This window comes from Haemaphysalis longicornis, unplaced genomic scaffold (genome assembly GCF_048455015.1).
Source record: "Haemaphysalis longicornis isolate Haplotype H1 unplaced genomic scaffold, Haemaphysalis longicornis Haplotype H1 scaffold_3, whole genome shotgun sequence".
NCBI classification, from domain to species: Eukaryota; Metazoa; Arthropoda; class Arachnida; order Ixodida; family Ixodidae; genus Haemaphysalis; species Haemaphysalis longicornis.
The window spans coordinates 27,768,322-27,786,567 of NW_027526335.1; the positions used below are offsets into that span (position 1 = coordinate 27,768,322).

General features: G+C 48.8%; 1 protein-coding gene across 1 annotated transcript in view; it reads right to left on the reverse strand.

Annotated features, from left to right (window-relative positions):
- The window catches only part of LOC144174191 (FRAS1-related extracellular matrix protein 2-like), a gene marked incomplete in the record, with an annotated part of 181,682 nt that overhangs the window by 29,712 nt on the left and 133,724 nt on the right, over positions 1-18,246 (reverse strand). The window contains 12 exon segments of the mRNA XM_077702723.1: positions 1,154-1,341; positions 2,464-2,734; positions 4,712-4,839; positions 5,670-5,774; positions 6,671-6,863; positions 7,531-7,639; positions 8,655-8,946; positions 9,684-9,848; positions 12,349-12,544; positions 13,714-13,866; positions 15,390-15,520; positions 17,788-17,970. Of these exon segments, the coding sequence (XP_077558849.1) occupies positions 1,154-1,341; positions 2,464-2,734; positions 4,712-4,839; positions 5,670-5,774; positions 6,671-6,863; positions 7,531-7,639; positions 8,655-8,946; positions 9,684-9,848; positions 12,349-12,544; positions 13,714-13,866; positions 15,390-15,520; positions 17,788-17,970 (2,114 nt within the window).

An 18,246-nucleotide genomic window follows, 5' to 3' on the forward strand; every position in this document is an offset into this window, starting at 1 on the left:
AAAATATACAAATTACTCCTACGTTCCTTGGATATGATTGAATATATAGATCGTACGCTGTACACCGAGTTTTAGATCTTTGCGGACCCGTCGACCTAGCGGCATTGACGGCTGTGCCACTCCTCGAAGTCACTTGAGGGTAAGTCGGTCTCTCTAGAATATGCTTCCAAACATACGTTTTTGTGTTCTCACACAAAATCCTTATCACTTCAGTGGTAAAAGTCAACAAAAAAATCCAGCGCTCTTGAGAAGCGTCGCGCCGAAGCTACATTTGCTATGAGGCGCGCCGTATATAGTGTAGGACTCCGGAATAATTCTGACCGCCTGGGAATCTTCAACGTGAGCCGAAGTCCCGGCACATGGGTGTTTTTGCTCTTCGCCTACATCAGAAAAGCGGCCACCGCGGCCGGGAATCGCGGCCGTGTCATTGGGCTCAGCAGCACAATGCGTCATCCACTGAGCCACCGCGGCGGGTCCGAAAAAATCTTGGCTGTACTCTTTTGTTTGCGTCCACCGGGACCGGCATTAATTTCTGCTTATAGAGCGTTCTCCAATGCACATCAGTGGGTATGTGCTACAATGCCGGATAGTAATACCGTGCCAGGCTTCATAGTACGCGCCCAGATTTCTTATGGCTGACCCTCTTAGTGCTTGCGCGGTAACATGAATCCAACCTTTCCTGAGCTACTTTTTACGAAGAGCGCAGAAAACAGTGTGCGTTAAGAATTGTGCAGAAATTCATTTGGTTAAGTCCTCCGCTCATGTAGTTCGCTCGTGGCATTTCGACAACGCACAAAACCATGGAGAACAGCAAACAACGTCCGGCCCTCTTCCGGCTCCTGCCCCACACGACACAAAAGAGCGGAATGAAGCTTTCTTTGCAGCTTGAAGGGACGGGACGTTACTATTCACGTGTTCAGGACACCATTTTTAACTTTGGTCATTCCTCCTTATAGTATCGCAAATAATAATAAAAAAGCTTCTGATGAGAACAAAAAAGAGGGAAAAAAATAGGCATTATTGTAGCGCTGCGTCATAGATGTCTTGGTTTGTTGGGAAAAGGATTTTTTTGTGTGTGCGTGTGCGTGCGTGCGTGCGTGTGCCTGTGTTTCCCGCCTGTTCTCGCAGTAGAGGGCAGCGGCGCAGTGCTCACGATGATCTTGATGACGTATCGGAGGTTCTCCGAGTGCGCGATGCATCCGTAGTCCTCCTTGTCGGGGTCGTAGCGCGGGATGTAGCCGTCGACGCCCGTGCACAGGAAGCACTTCTCGATGAACAGCGCGAACGAGTGGCCCAAGCTCTGCAGGGGACTGATCATTATCTTGCCGTAGATCTTGTCACCTGCGAGCAGAAAGGCACGAGGAAAAACAAAAGGTCTGTGCGGGACTCGGTGGGTGCAGGATAATTTGTTCTTTAAAATATGCTGTTCATTTCTTCATTAAAATATAGTTGGTGCTTTCAGCTTTAAAAAAAAAAGGAGCGCTAAAAACAGGCCACACGGAAGAACGACGACAAAGATGCGCTACCATGCATTGTGAGCGGAGTACTCAGCGTGTTCTAGCTATCATGCACCGAGATTTAAAAAAAGAGTAATGGCGTTACTCGAAGAGAACCTAGTGCATAATGTTTGCAGTACTGTGGAGAAGCGGACAGTTTTTTTTGTAAATGAGACTTAACTAATTAATTGTAATTAATTATCTAACTCGAGAATTGCTGTCATAATCACTAAAGTGTCAATGAGGCACTTGTAGGTACCCATGAGGGGCATCTAACTGCGCTATCTCCAGCGACGAACTACTTGCGTACTCATTTATTTTGACTCATAAATAAACCCACGAAATATGAAAAATACCACGGGACGGCGCTCCCGCGCGCATCGTAAAGCAGTGCCCCATCGTAAAGCAGCAGTACAGTGACCCAGATGCATTCCATCCCCAAAATGTTTTCAAAGCGATATGCAAAATGGTGGGCTGAGTACTTATTTGTTTTATTCTCCAGGTCTTTGAGTGAATGTGTATTGCCGGAACACTGGAGAACAGCCAGAATCAAGCCGATACACAAAAAAGGAAAAGTACAGTATTCCAAATTATCGCCCGATTTCAATTCTATCAAGTTCATGCAAAATTTTAGAACAGTTAATACATAAGCATATCTCTAATTTTCTGGAATAGCATAACGTCCTCACAAAATTCCAACATGGGATTAGGCGCAGTCCGTCTAGGCGCAGTCCGTCCTCAACGCAGTCAGTTGAGACTGCTCACAACTTTGCTAGTGCACTTAATGATGGAATTCAAACTGACGTAATTTTTATGGATTTTGAAAAGCGTTTTTAAATCCGCTAATCACCACAATAACAAAAACCTCACGTAATCGAGCGTGCTCTTTGGAAGAAATTGCGCACTCTAGCACTGATCGAGCACGAGTGACGATGAAACAGCGAGGAGCCCTTGGGGGCCAGCCCACCTCTGACGAAGGACACGTCGACGTCGTCCGCGGCGGCCTGCTGCTGGTCTGGCTCCTGGCGCAGCCACAGGTCCCGTCGGCGGGTGATGTGGAAGTGGGTGTCGAGCGAGAAGCGCGTGGGAACCGGGTCGCTCACTTGCTGGAAGTGGATGGGCAGCTCGAAGGGCACGGGCTCCTGGGGCGTGCAGCGCATCGGCTCAGAGAACTCGGCGCCCTCGCGCACCGTGCACGGCACCAGGTGGATGCGGTACGTGCCCGAGTAGTCCTTCACCTGCACGCGCCCGCCCGTACCCCGTTTCACGCTCGGCATAGGGGTCCCGGAGGACGGCGGCGGAGAGGACTACGCATGATGCTACTTTACGGCTTCCTCCTTTCAATGGCTAATCCACGTGTCCGCGGTGTGTACAGAGAGAGAGAGAGAGAGAGAGAGAGAGAGAGAGAGAGAGAGAGAGAGAGAGAGAGAGAGAGAGAGAGAGAGAGGGGGGGGAATAAACATCTTTAATTTGGGGATTGCTGCGAGGAATGGTGGCAGATCTTTCATAGTTCTGTTGAATAGTAATGTTGAAACGACGGATCCTTGGGGGGTTCCTTTCGGAGCCATTGGGAATGGGCCGGACCGGAGGTGCCCAATGCCTATCGTAGCCATGCGGCCGGTCAGAAAGGAGGCGATGTAGGAATATGTACGGCGCTGCCTCACATTTATGCTCCCTGTTCTTGCATGCGAAGCACATCTAGGCACACCACGACAGATTTTTTTGATGTAGATATTTAGTGTAGGTTTTTTTAAAAATCGATTGCAGCTAGTGACGATCTTGTAGTTAAAGAAGAGCTCCCTTTGGCAACAGCTGCAATCCTGAATGACAGGTACATACTAGTTGCCCCACTACGCTGGTAGGTGAGAGGCAATAAATAAGTGTCAAAGACCTGATAATTCCGATACACATTTCACTGGTTGAACGAATTACCGCGTTTCGTCCAACGGATACACTTGGCTGCCGACCACACCACCACCGAGCTCAGCTTTCCTATCCGCCTCACAAAATACCCCTCGATCTGGGCACACGCACAACACATTACGCTGTTAACAGCCATCACTTCCAAAACTTCGAAAACTGCCGCTCCTTAAAAGTTTTGTGAAAGGGGGTAGCAAAAAGCGAGGCCCAGAAGGCCGTCTGCTTAAAAATGTATAAACCCCCGTAGGTATATAGTCAGACTACGTCTATTCTCACAGAAGTCGTGAGAATTACCGTTAGAAATTCTCACGGCTGTTCTCCACAAAATTTGGCAGGCCTAAAATTAAATTACTTGAAGTAAATTAACGGAGCTGAATTTATCACTGTTTTGCACACGTTACCATTGATGTTCTCGTGCTGCTATCAAGTGAAAATGTGGGAGGGGGGGGGGGGGTTGTTTAGCGTGACTTAACCTTATATGATCTAACAACCGAACCTAACCAAGCCCATCCTAGCTAAACTAATGCAGCCCAGCACAATGTAACCTGATGTAACCTAACCCAACCTAACCAAACCAACTGCAACGAACATATATAACCTAACCTAACCCAGCCGAACTACACTGACCACAACGTATCTAAACTCACCCAACCCAGAATTACTGTACGTCGATAGGGTGGCCATAACCGTGGTAGGAATAAACAGTGTGGAAAAAATTTGCTAACAAAATCCTGATGAACGTAAACTCAAATTATGAAAACTTAAAAAAAAAAATCTTCCCCACTACAGACTTGAACCGCCGTCTCTTTATTTCAAGGCAGGTAATCCGCGAACGCAGCTATGCCAGCGAGTTCTCGCGGAATATATTAGTCCCTATAAGCTTCGGGTGGTGTGCTTAGCCAATCAGTGCGTCTGCCGTGAGAATATACACTACCATATAGTTTTCACACAGCTGCGTTCTCGGGAATGGCGCTGCAGCCGCCGGAGGTCTTTCAGCAATAAAAATCAATGTGGTGGTGTGAACGACTGCAAAAAATAGTCGTAACTCTAGCTCCTTTGCTGTCACTATAAGCATATTTCACAGTGGCTTTGCACTAGAAATATACCTAAGCATCCGACCTTTCACAAGGCTTACCAGGTTACAAATTTCGATGGTCGCAGTTTGAAGAAAATGGTTAACTTCAAGCATTTCTCTAAATTATTGAAAAATACTGAGTCGGAGAGTTGAACAAGTGTCATTCGCTAAAGCAGCTCAAAATCCTCCTCACCAAGAAAGAGAGGAAAGTGCCACTCACAGCAACATCCGACGCGAACTCCCACTCCTGCTGAGCTTCGCTGTAGGTCGTGTCCTTCCGGATAAGCCTCAGCGTGAACGTCAGCTCAGGCTGCTCCTCGGAGGTCACGTACGACATCTTCTTGAGTTCTGCACGTCACGCATCGAATGACGAGATTGCAGCGTAACAAAAAAAACGAAAACAGAAACAAAACGACAGGGTTTAATGCTGTGGTTGAGTGTATCGCCCTATGGTACGAGTAGATCATACGACCTCTGTAAAGTAAGGCCTTCATTGATAAAGATAATAATCCTTTATGCGTCTTGTGACAAAGTCTGATACAATCTTCGGGGTGGTACTATTTATTGACGTAAGCACAGAAACACCGTCGTTCTCGGAACGAATTTGCAGGGTAACACTCCTTTTTTACTGAATATTTCGCTCTTGCGTGATGAAGGTGATGAAACTGATGAAGGTGTTTATTACAGGCTCAACAGCGCGAGTGTTTGCGGGCTCAGACAGGCGTTCTGGAATATCGCTCCTTAGCAGTTTGCATGTGCGTGGTAACCACCTGAACCTTAGCAGGCATTTCCAACGTTCCTCTATCGATATAAGCCCCAGCACCGTGCAATTCCTGTTTGTTTATGCGCGTATGTTCGTCTCACTCCTCGTTAAGTTTTAACGAGCCTCCGCTCTTAACGCGCTTCGTACGAGAAGCAGCGGGATAAAGCACTGCCGTTGTATGTCCGGCAACCGCATGATTCCTACCTTACTTTATAAGCCGTGAGACAAATTCTACTGGGTTCCGGAACGTCGGGGTTGATTTCTCATGCTGTCTCACGTGATTTGCTGGGCGCGTAGCCTATCAAGTGACACCACATTAGAAATAAACCTCATCGGAAATTTCCCGGCACACCGTAGGGCCTTCCCCGCAGTCATCATGACGCCTCGTCAGAGTTTTCTGGATTATACAACTTACCTCGGCTTTCCAGAATGTACTGGCCGTGAAATCCGGCAACCGTTCGGAACCGAACGACCAGCTGTCCCTGATCGTTGATTCTCATTTGAGTTGGGTATATACTGCCTGAAAAAAAAAAAAAAAGCGCTGTTTAAAGCGGTGATTTTAAGATTACCGCAAGGAAGGGGTGCTTACCCTTTGGTGAGCTTTGGCTATTCTTGGTTTAGAAAGGTTACAGCTGTGTTAAATGTAGTCACTCATGCACAAAATCGCCAAGAAATTCACACAACAGTTCGAGATTCGTTCACCAACCAATGGGGAGGAGAAGGGGGTGCGAGGGCTGTAAATATGCCCGTGGTTGCTAACGATAATTTAGCGTGGTTGAGAAAGGCTGTTGCAAAGCGAAGAAGGGCGGTGGGTAAGTTTCAAAGGTTAAGCAAGGCATCGGCACTCTTATATGCTTCCCCATTTTCTACAACGGCGGGGTCGGTCCATTCGCCTTGCTTTTTCCGCTGTTTCCGCTGATGCTCCGCCATTCTAGCATGGTTTTCTGGTGCAAGATAAACTGCCCGTGAACCGGGCCTGTTCATGGTTGTAACGGAAGCTATAGCGCTCCGCACAAAGCCTATCTACGTGGACTTGGGCACCGACGTCGACGCGGCTTGTCACCGGGCACCGGGCAGCAGCAGACGCAGCTTTCACAATTCGCAGACGCTTCTAAAGCAGCGAGCAGAAAGAGCTGAACGAGGCGTTAACGTGCCTGGGCGTTGCCTAGCAACAGAGACTTCATCCCGTCTTTCTCCCGATCTCGACATTCTTCCGCTCAGTGTTGCCTGGCAACACAATTCTTTAGCTCAGCTTGGCTTCGCACACAGGACGGGACTTCGCGCAAGTAACACACGTAGCGCTATCGCGTTAAAAACAGCAGTTAAACACTTTTCTTACATAGTGTAGAGAGGACAATTCATAGAGGGGGATACGAGCAATAAAGTTTCTATGTGAGCCGATTCGGGTCCCAGTACCGTTCAGGTGAGAGTCCAAGTAGGTGGAGATGCCGTGGTCCCACAGGATGGCCGTGTTGTAGACGAAGCTGATTTTGAGCTCGGTCACCATGTCGCTGTGCTGCCAGCCACCTACAGCCGCCCCCGAGTGCAGAACGTAGGACACGTACAGGGGCACCGACATAGAAACGTAGGACTGCACCAGGTTCAGGGCCTGCACCAATACATCATAGAGAGAGAGAGAGAGATGATTATTTAATGAGACTGAAAAGGTCAGCCCTGCACAAGGCTATAGGCTCGCTTCTTCAGACGGCTGGTGAATACGAGCGTTAAAGGCTAAAAGATGTAGTTATAACAAAAAAAAAGATAGGAAAAGAAACATTGGACAAACACATGCACGCACATGCTCAAAACGAGGCTAGCGAGAGACAGTCCCAAGCCGGACTCCAGTCCGGATTTCGTGTAACGACAAGAAGGGCCAGACCTGCCACTCGTTCTACGAAATCACCCAGCATTACCGCCTGGAACGAACACTAAGCCGGACGGACTCAATGGGTCCTGGAATGAGGACTCTTCCCCAGGGCTGACTGCTTTTGAGACACGTCTATTCCTCCTCCTCCAGTCCGGAGTCTTTCAGGAAACCCACAAGGAGTCTCGCAAAGTTCAATGGCTTGGCATTACTGACGACAACAATACGTCGGGACCTATAGACTCTCTGAAGAATGGCTTGGCGTTTTGTAGTACCGTTACTTTTTGGTTACCGTAAAAACAAAATTAGAGGGAAAAGAGTACGATGTGACTGCTTCAACCTCCCTACTTCGCAGCCGTTCGTAACCGAACAAAATTTTGAAAGGAATAAAGCTGGGAGAGCATAATCTTGCCTGTCCGTCGTGGTTAATTGATCCGCCACAATCAGAAACGAGCTCTGAAAGAGTGTAGAAGGCAGTCCAATTCCACATGCATGACTCCAAGTCCAAGCTTTTGTAGAACCTGCGAAAAAAGAGAACACTGAATGTTCACACCAGTTCACAGATTAAATTTGCAGGGCGTGGCTTTATGAAAACGTAGCCTTATTTTTTGTGTTGTTGTAAAGACTGTTAAGATTTATTAGCAGCCTATGGGTAGGCGCGACATCGGTGCCATAGCGCCCACAGCGCCCGCCTTGCAGCGCCCGCCTTGCAGCGCCACTTTTGAACGACCTTTTGCTGTATATAGATAGTTGCTGTAGCAACCGTACTGATACTGCTATAGGAAGCCTATCTGTGTTTATACATCAATTTCGCTTGGGGTAATTTCTACATACTAACGGTTCCACGAACGGTTCTATAGAAACAGAGATGTGTGCACCGCGCAAATGGGAATTGTTTAACGCTGCGCGTAGCACCATTTTCTTTTGTCCCTGTGTTTTTTGCGCTGTTTTTCAGCAGAAATTGTCGCAGGGGTGCTGCATGCTGAGAATTGCGAGCGCTGCCACGCTGATTTCTGAAAATTGCAAACCATCGTTGCCCCACTTGCAACTCTCCACCTTGCAATACCCCCTGCGAACAATTTCCCATTGCCCCCTGCGCACATTGTTACATAGACGGTTGCTATAAAAGCATCTGTGTTTCTACAGCATAGCGGCACATAAACTACTTCTATAAAAACATCTGTTTCTATAGTATATTAGTACGTGCACAGTAAACTAGCAATATCTATGTTTCTATAGCAACCGTATCTTTTTTGCACTTACGGTTGCTATAGCTGCAGCGATATCGATTGTGCGGTCTGGTGCTAGGGGCCTAGTAAGGTGACTATTACAGTGGCTTTTTGCCTCAGAACCACGGCAATTTCATTGTCAAAATTTCGATAACAATAAATAAAAATATCGCGATTTCTCGAACTTCACCCAGTTTTGGACAAAATAAAGTTAACAGCATGATCAAAGTTCAAACCACAACCCTAAGATAATTTCTCATTAGGAGCTCAACTGAATAGAAATAGGCCGGCAGGTGCAGGGGACCACCTGAGCGTTTCGGGGCTGCGCATCTTGCGGCTGAACTGGTACGGCTCCTCGCTGCCCTCGGGCGGGCGGCGGGTGTCCGCGGTGTCGTTGGTGAGGAAGCCGAAGCGCGTGAAGGCCTCTGAGGCGTCCACGAGGTTCGAGCAGCGGTGCAGGCCGACGCGCAGGCTGCTCGGGCTGAGCGCGAACTCCAGGTTGGAAAGCGGCCGCGTGGAGATGGCCGGCAGCAGGCCGTCCCGGTGGGGGATCAGCACCGTGATCTGGATGCGGTTCGGGGCGTGCGCATCGCTCGTGCCTGCGGCAATTGGCCCGCACTCAAGCAGTTGTCGCCCCATATAGACGGGAACGCACGCACGCATGCACGCACTAACAAACACTAACAGGGCGACGAAATCTTCCGCGGAAAATTGAACACTGTTACAAAACATGGCGACTACAGAATAGGAAAAGACGAGAGAGAATGGGAAAACAGGGGGGCTAACCGCACACTAAGCCTAGTTGGGCAGCCTAAACCGGGGGAGGATGTTAAGACGGCTGAAAACTGAGCAGGGTAGAATGGAGTGGTGATCAGTGCGCACCCATCGTCTAATTATTGTGTGCTCGCATAAGACGGTGTCCCATAAACGGAGCAGAGCCTTGGTCTTATCTTTAAGGTTAAGAACTGGGCTAGTAGGTTACGCATGATAAAGGCATATAGCTGAGAAAGGACACGAGATAGTGACAGACAAGACAAACGCTAGCCATGGCTGCCGTTTATAGATATTTATGGATGCCTAGCGCTTGTCCTGCCTGTTTCTATCTTATGTTCTGTCTTTCAGAACTGTCTTTTAGCTCTTTCATTCGGTTCCCTTCTTTCAAGAGCGATGGTCGGGACCACTGCCTTAAGCTTGTCTTCTCTGGGCACAGTGATCGTTACACCGGCAGAGCTCGGTTAAAAACATCCATCTCTCAACCGGGATTCGGGGGAGAAGACGAGGCGCCGCACGACAGAACAGCAGAAAGCCGACGCCTAGCCCGTCCGCTATCACTTGCCCGTGTAACGCAGCTTGGCCGTGAAGGGCTCGGCGCCCACGTAGTCGTCTTCTGGCGGCCGGCAGAGTCCGGCATCGGTGGCCACTGTCACGGGGCTGCTCTGCACCTCCAGGCCCAGGTCACCGTCGCTGTTGACAGCGCGCGTGGCACACTGCACGCGGCTACCTGCGCACCAGCGACCAGGGGAAAACTTAGCACGCTAACAGAAAACGCTCGCTTGTTGTCGTCGAATAATTTCAACTCATTTTATGTTCAAAATAGCCGGCTGCTGCTAGGGCTAAAGCCAACACTTCGGTTATATCTCTTCTCTCCCTCTTTTCGCATCTACGCACACGTGCGTGCACGCACCGGTCCCCCCCCCCCCCCCACACACGCACACGCACGCGCACACACACACACACACACGCACACACGCACACGCACACACACACACAAACACACACACACACACACGAAAGCACACGTACACACACGCACAAAAGCACACGTACACACGCACGCATGCACACACGCACGCACACACGCACGCACACACACACACGCACGCACGCACGCACACACACGCACACACGCACACACATGTAAATAAACAAACGAAGAATTAAACTGTTGGGGAAATCCGACCATCAAGAACCGCGATATGTATCCTCCCCAATACGGCCAAGTTCATGACCTGATTTTCCCACAGTATATCGAAGTGCTCACTGACCCAACATCAATAAGTTTCTCCAATTAGAAATTACGTTTGGGCATTAAACGGTACGGAAATATGAAGCAAAATATGCGCACAACGAACGTGTGTTAATGCTGAAGCCTGCATGAGTACTGTAAAGAAACCTAATTATACATCAATCAGCATTAGGCAAATAGCAAAGCATGTCCAGCTACATTTAAACTTTGCTTGGCGGGGCGAATGCGGGCGTGTGTTGAGTCATAGCAGCCGAAAGAGGAAAAAGACGCAAATGGAAACCGATTACAAAAATGAGAAGCAACTGGTCCATTATGCTTTCCCAATCACTACAAAATGAAAAAAAAAAATACTTGGGTTTCCCCGTAATATTTTCGTGTATTTTTAAAGGGCAAGCATTGTGTGTCCCGTGAACCAAAAAAAATCACACATCTCCACGAAGTGAATCATGACGAGTGGGTGGGGCACTGGGGATCGTTCTTACCATAAATCACCCGTGACATTGCCCACTCGCGCATGTGAATGAGTGACAACGCGTGTGTGCAGTATATACAATTCCAATCCAATCCAATCCAATCCAATCCAATGCTCCTCGCACATGCGCAGCAGGGCTAGGAGCTACGCGAAACCCCCCCCCCCCCTCTCTCTCTCTCTCTCTCTCTCTCTCTCTCTCTCTCTCTCTCTCTCTCTCTCTCTCTCTCTCTCTCTCTCTCTCTCTCTCTCTCTCTCTCTCTCTCTCTCTCTAACTTTCTGCGAACCTTTTATTTCGTTCTTGTTAACCTTTTCTGTACCTTTTGTTCACAGATGTTTCGATTTGGACGGACGCTGGTTTCGATCTACACTGTGCCGTGAGCACGGACGCCGTACGCCAGACAAGCTTCGGCCTTAAGATGCTTCGCCCCTAAAAAATCCGGCGTTGTGAGCAGGGAATGGTCCGTTCAGGATTCCACGTGCCAACAGGGGAGACCAAACACAATATGCACAAAACAAGCATGAGCATTCCGTGGCACCACGAGCACGCACGACTTATGGCTCCATGGCGCGCCAGGGGAGTCCGTAAGTCCTCCTAGTGTTCGGCGCTGCCAATGAGCTCAGAAATAAAAGCTAGCTCGAGCCCCTTGTAGCTCCACGAGCGCGCGAAACTCGTAGCGTCATACCTCGTCAGGGGAAGCCGTCAGTCGGTTGAGTCGCGCCGCGTTTCGTTATTCAAAATGATTCGACGTCGGGTGTACCGTCGATTTCTGCGGCAGCTAAACGCGGTAAACCACGCAAGCACGGCAACAATGCCGAAGCAGAGGAGGCGTACAACGCCAGCAGAAGCCACAATGCTTGCGCCTTCAAGCCACGCCGGCAGACCAAAGTGTCCCCGGGAATTCTTGTTGAGTCTGCATTCACGTCGCTTATTTTTTGCTTCCCGTGCGCCTTGTGGAACATATGATGGTAACATTAGGTTAACAAATAATTGCGACTATTCAAAGAACCCTGCATAATCTTAAGGTTTGTCAGATGCAGGGCCGGATTGTCTGACTGCTGGTACCCGGAGGGAAGGTTTACAAGAGCCACCGGCCTCCGGCGTGACAACGTCATCGCTGATGAAACTCGCACTACAGTTCTGATTACTACAAATAAAATTTAAGGCTAGGCTAACACAAGTTTAGTCCTTGTCAAACGACTTCGCGTCACACCTAAATAATTCCTTGGTAACGAACCCGAAAGCTGTCTTCACTGCACACGTAGGCTTATGAAGGTGAAACCAACTAAATTATCGCAGTGTAATTGAGTATTAAAACAGCCGCGCAAAACACCGCGCGACTCCTTGAAGATGTTTCCGTCATCTCCAAACCAACCTCGCTGTACACGTTACGGCAGGGTTGGGTGCAGGGTTTTTATACAAAAAAAGAAACAATAGCATGTCGTAATTTCCGCACTGTGACCTCTAACGTAATGCGTCGTGTTCGTAGTTAGAGCTTGACTCACCCGACGAGAAGTACACGCTGTCCAACGTGATGGCTTTTACGGGAGCGAAGAAGGCTTTTGATTGGATATCCCTTAAGTTGAACGAGTCGTCCGGGGAAGCCACCTTCCAGTGGTATTCGGTGAGGCTGTCGTTGATGCCCTCCTTTTGGCAGATGGGCCCCGTGCGCATGTAGTCCGGATGCTTCGGGTTACAAGACTGCCGAAATAATAGAAAAAAGTGATTCGTATAAACCCGTGTTTAAACCTGTGACTAATATTAAAGTATGTTAGTCTGCAAGTAACCATAACACACACAACATACTTGCCAAAAGAGAACTTAGAATAAAAAAAGCAAGGAAGTGTTTTTTCGATTCGTTGCAGAAAATATTAGAAAGACACCAAAAATAAAAAGGAAGGCGCAGTACTAGGAACTAACACCATTTTCGGGTGCCAAGCAAAATTTGCTGCCAGCCACAAAATAGGTGATGCTGTGCATGATTCTTTTTACTACTAATTGCTGTACGAAAGTGAAGATAGGCTGTGATTGCATCGACGCACTTTCCAGCGCTCCCATTTATGTCCGTTCTACGGTGGTGAGCTCGCTTAGGGGGAACACGGGAGCGCGTGGACGCCGGTGCTATCAGAGCAGCCTACCGTGGGCTGCGCGAAGCATCACGCATGCTCTGTGCATGTCGAGCCAGAATTTCTTTTCAGTGCGCATCCCGTCACCGGAGCGTCTGCGCGTCTTCTGGTATGTTTCACGTCGTCGCCTAATAATGTCTCGCTTTGAAAATCGAATTCGCGATCCTTGTATGAACATGCCTAATAAAAATCGCAAAGGGGCTTTTCCAAAGTAAACTGAATCGAGGTTGTAGTGTCCGAGCTAACTTTAAGCTCTAAATGTATTTATGGTAAACATTGTGCGCATGTGCTCCTTCAGTTTCATTGGCAACTGCTTTTAAATTCAAGTGCTCTTAAATATGCATCATCTTTTTATCTAGTTTGCTTGGGGTAAGCTGGCGAGTTGCGTTGTGACGAACCGATTGCATTGCATTCAAGTTAATGAACGAATAACCGCACACTCAGAAACATTTTTTCTTGTGGACTCCAGTTTCTAATTATTTATATAGCGGCCCATTGCTCCACTGCTACAAGCACGATGAAGTTAGCAGACGACGCTCAGACGCTCCGATGACGCGATGCGCGCGCTGAAAGTAAAGCCTCGCTCGACACGCACAGCGCATGCGTGCTGCTTCGCGCATCACACGGTAGGCTACTCTGATAGTACCGACGGCCACGTGCTCCCGTGTTCACCCTAAGTGAGCTGACGAGAGAGACTGTCGCCTGATCTGACGCTGTCGTACAAGCGAAATATGCGGCACGCACGGACACGCAGCACAGCGGGTATCCGTGTACGGGGCGCTGCGGGGCCATGTCCACTTCGTCGTAGTCCCTCAGGGAGACCACCACAGGCTCGGAGGGAAACGTGACGGCAGGAAGGAAGCGGACGTCTTCGATGTACACGATCATCTTCGAGTCCTGCGGAGAAAGGCCGCCGAGCCACGAACGAATCATCTCAAACTGCTCTTTACTTCGGCCTTCATTTTTCCGAGCCGACTTGAATCCTTGATGTCATTCACAGCTTCGATCTGAATAGCTACCCCCTTTTGTACAACACTTCTGTCAACGTTAGGCACTCCTAGGGGAAAGTATTCTTTAGCACTTGGCTTTTCTTAGGACAGGCATTCTTTTAGAGGGTTTTAACCCATGAGTTAAAGTGGTAATTCGGAGCTCGAATCGATCCGTAAGTTAATCGTATTGGAGCTCTGACAGGCAGAATTTTCTCTTCGCTTCCAACTGAAGAGAAGCTATCCCGACCAACAAGACTTTGACTGAGTGAGCGACGAGTGCGAGTCATGACAATGCGTTTAGAAATAACTTAATTACAAAGAAAGCAGAAACGTAAGGTTGATGAGCAAGTCCAGCGTATTTAGATTCCCAATGAGGCTAATTGGCAGGTCGAACATAAAGGGAATTTGTGAGAGTTTACGATAGAGTGGTACCTCAAATTTTTCGGAATGCTTTGATAACCCTGTCTTGGTCTCTTGGCCAAAAAGGTAAAATTACGATAGTTATGCTGACAGCACACTTTTAAAAAAGAACTTATTATATGATTACGCAGGTTATAATTTTAATTTTAGCATTCGTTTAGTGATTTTTTTCTAGGTTCAGAATTCTCTGCCGCTACCGCGCCGAAAAAACGGCTCGCCGGCAGCTTATCGCAGAAGCCATGGTTAAAAAAATTGGAATTTTCTTGTCGGTACCTTGTTGAGTTGGGCCTTGCGGTAGAGGACGTGCAGTGGTGGTGGCACGAAAGCAGAGCGTCCCTATATTAGAGAATCGCATTGCCCCCATAGGTTAAAAAAGTCACGCATCTCCACGAAGTGAATCATGACGAGTGACCCGCCGTGGTGGCTCAGTGGCTAAGGCGTTGCGCTGCTGAGCACGAGGTCGCGGGTTCGATTCCCGGCGGCGGCGGCCGCTTTTCTGATGGAGGCGAAAAGCAAAAACGCCCGTGTGTACGAGATTTCGGCGCACGATAAAGATCCCCAGGTGGTCAAAATTAATCTGGAGCCCTCCACTACGGCGCGCCTCATCGCCTGCGTTGCGTCGGCGCGTTAAACGCTACAATCAATCAAATCAAATCATGACGAGTGGGCGAAACACTGGGGATCGTTCTTACCATAAATCACCCGTGGCATTGCCCTCTCGCACGTGTAAATGAGTGAGGACGCGTGTGTGCAGTATATACAATTCCAATCCAATCCAATCCGATACAATTTAATTTAATCCAATCCCATCCGTTTCAATCCAATCCAATCCAAATCCAATCCAATGCTCCTCACGCATGCTCAACACTGTGTGCACGGACGCCAAGGCACGGGCAAAGCGAGGTCCTAAGGTACTTCGCACCTAAAAATGATTACCTGCTTTGGACGTAACTTTTGATCACACCCTGCACCGGCGAAGGCGTTGATGGCGTTCAGCGACAGCAAGCTCACCTTGACATCGGCTATGCGGTTGGCATCTTCTTTCAGGTGGAGAGTGAAGGCCTCCTTGTGTTCTTTGGCGTCGTCGTAAAGGATCTGAACAGTTAAGACTGTCTCGTTGACGTGCGGGTAGAACGTGAGATCTGCGTTATTAATACAAAACAAAAAAAAAACAAAAACAAAGAACAGGTCAGAGTAATAAGGCGCTGAATGTTTCCCAAGAAAACCGCACATTTGAATACCAACAATGAAAGTCAGCGGTCAAAAATAACCGCCAGTGAGAAGTGTCACCTCAACCACATAGCGAGACTTAAGGTGGACCGCCTGAAGGCGTGCGTGCTTCTGGCGGAAGACGAAAGAACTTAGAAAGAGCTGTTAAGTGCGTGCATCTTTCTTCCAAGGAACTTAGGCGCCTTTACGCGCCAGCCTGCCCCCCGACAATAGAAACGTCCGCCATCAGTGACTCAATCTATCACACGAGCCCCGGCTCTTTCGAAGGCGTCTACTTTCTTGCCGGGCGTGCGTCAACTCTTTCTTAGGGACAGCCGGGGACTAGTCGGCCGAAACGGAAACAGGAACGCCCGATAGAAGGCAGCGCCTCACAGGACGGCATGACTGCCCAAGAAGGATGATGATGACGCCGACGCCGCTTTGGGAAGCCCCCGTCATTGTGCCGGGGGTGCGAAAAGTAATTGTTTCGCTCTCAGCTCCTGTTTCGTCTTCCCTCTTGCCCCCTGAGAGAAGAGGCGTTGAAACTTGCAGGCGAGGCGTAGCTTATTACTACGCAAAGCGGAACCGCTCACTGACAGACACTTGTAATTTAATTTCTGGAACAAAATGTGTAAAAATAATTACGCTAGGTTTTTTTTTTCGTTCATAACTCATTGAAGAAGACCCAGTGGGATTTTTCATACCGTCGAAGTGGCCTTTCGTGCATGCAAAGTGCAAAGCGTCAATTAAACACGGTAGTAGGCTCCACATCGCGCCTAAAGGAATAAACATACCGAAACATTGTTATTGACGAAGACAAGCGTAAAACTAATGATTTAGAACATCTTTACATACAAATCACCTCACTTGAAAAAACTTCGCCATTCCTTTTTAGAGAAAATTGAGAGAAGAGGGAAACATTTCTCACATCAAAACTGGGTCAAAAGTGCGTCAGGACCGTCACTAAAAGCGCGTCCAATCTATCGTTCAAAGACCCAAATCTTCAAAAACCCGAGCCTTCAAAGACTCAAGTCGCAGAATAGGAACGAACCCATGCGACGATTTTTCGTGCACTATGTGAACGCAACTACGAACGATCTAAATGCACATCGATACGTGGTTTGAGATACAGTTAAACCGTTGTACTCCTTCTTTATGCCCGGTGCGTGTGCTGTCTTATCTAGAACCGTTCCTTTCTCGCGATTTTCAAGTAACCTTTTTTACACAACGGAAGTCCGGTTTCACGCGCGCGCCCTGTGTCCAGAGATCTTATGAGAGCTTTTCGGTCGACCAACCGGTCTATGGAGAAATCCATTAGATGTTTGACAGGACGCCACCGGTCCCACTAAGAAAGCTTTCGGTTTGACAGAAAACAAGTAGGATTGCGGAGGTTCGAACGTGCAGACCATTGAAATATGAACCTAAGACTCTCTTTCAAAGCCGCAATGTTCGAACTACGGGTCCTCGTTACCAGTTGGTCGAAAGAATTTTCGGTAGTGGTGAAAACGAACCAGTGAATTGTGCTAGGTACTTTCAATTCTACATCGTACACTAAACGAATGCAGCAATGCTGCTTCCGTTCTAAGTCACCATTAATTAAAACACGAATTGGAGTCGGACGGGTGGTGGGGATGGAATTCGCTGTTTCAGAGTTTAGGGCACCACGAGCGTTCAAAGATAAGACGCTCAAAAATAAGACAGCTCTTCTTACAACTGCCTTAAACTGTGGATCCCTACTAACTACAGCGCCAATTTCTACTTCTCTCCAATGCAGGGTTGTTAACTCGGCTTGACCTCGGGGTCAAAAAATGTTTAGGCTGGAGTTTGGACAACGCTAAGCCCAGGGGCTCCCGAAAAGAAAAATGGGGGAGGAGGGTCAGGGGGGCTCGAGCACCCTAGCTGTCAGAAAAGAGGAACTCAGCCCCCACCCCCCTTTCTAGTCTTGGCACGATTAGACAAATCATGGCTCTGAAAACAAAAATAACTGGCTGGAGTGGTGCAAAATCCGAGGATCGATACCACCGAAACATTTTTCCAGAACGCACGAGCCGCCTGCAAAGGCTAATCGTTGCTTAATTCTTGCGTGCCTTCCTTTGATTCTTCTTCCTCAACCGCACAATGTATTTTGTTTTGCGAGAAACAGTGTTGCTTACGACACTTGGTGTACATTGAGCCGGGTAAGAGGGTGGCTTTGTCTTACCTTGCGATACCGCCGTGTAGTCGCGTCCGGCCGTAGCGGAGCCGTCGCGGCTGTAGACGCCCACCACCGAGGTGCCGCTGCAGTCCCCTTGCCGCAGGACTGAGATGGCTAGGCTGACCACGTCGTCCGGGTCGCGAGGCTCCTTCACGCTCGCCCTCGTCTGGCGGAACCTTATCACGGGCTCTAAAGGGCGCGCAAAGAGACAAACGAGTCGTTTTAAAGTGCGAAGCACTTTAGGGGCCCGACGTGTCCTTGTAGCTCGTCCACGGTCATGGTACCGAGCCACCGTTGGGGTAGCGTCACGCACCCAAACAACGCAGCGTCACGCACCCAAACAACGGCTTCGAAACGATCCCCGCTTCCCCTAGTTTGGATGGAACCTGGGTCCCTCGCGTTACGAAGCCGACGTCAATCTCGTTGGGCCTGCGTGGCACGCGTTCCTCGTTAGCAAAGTGTTGG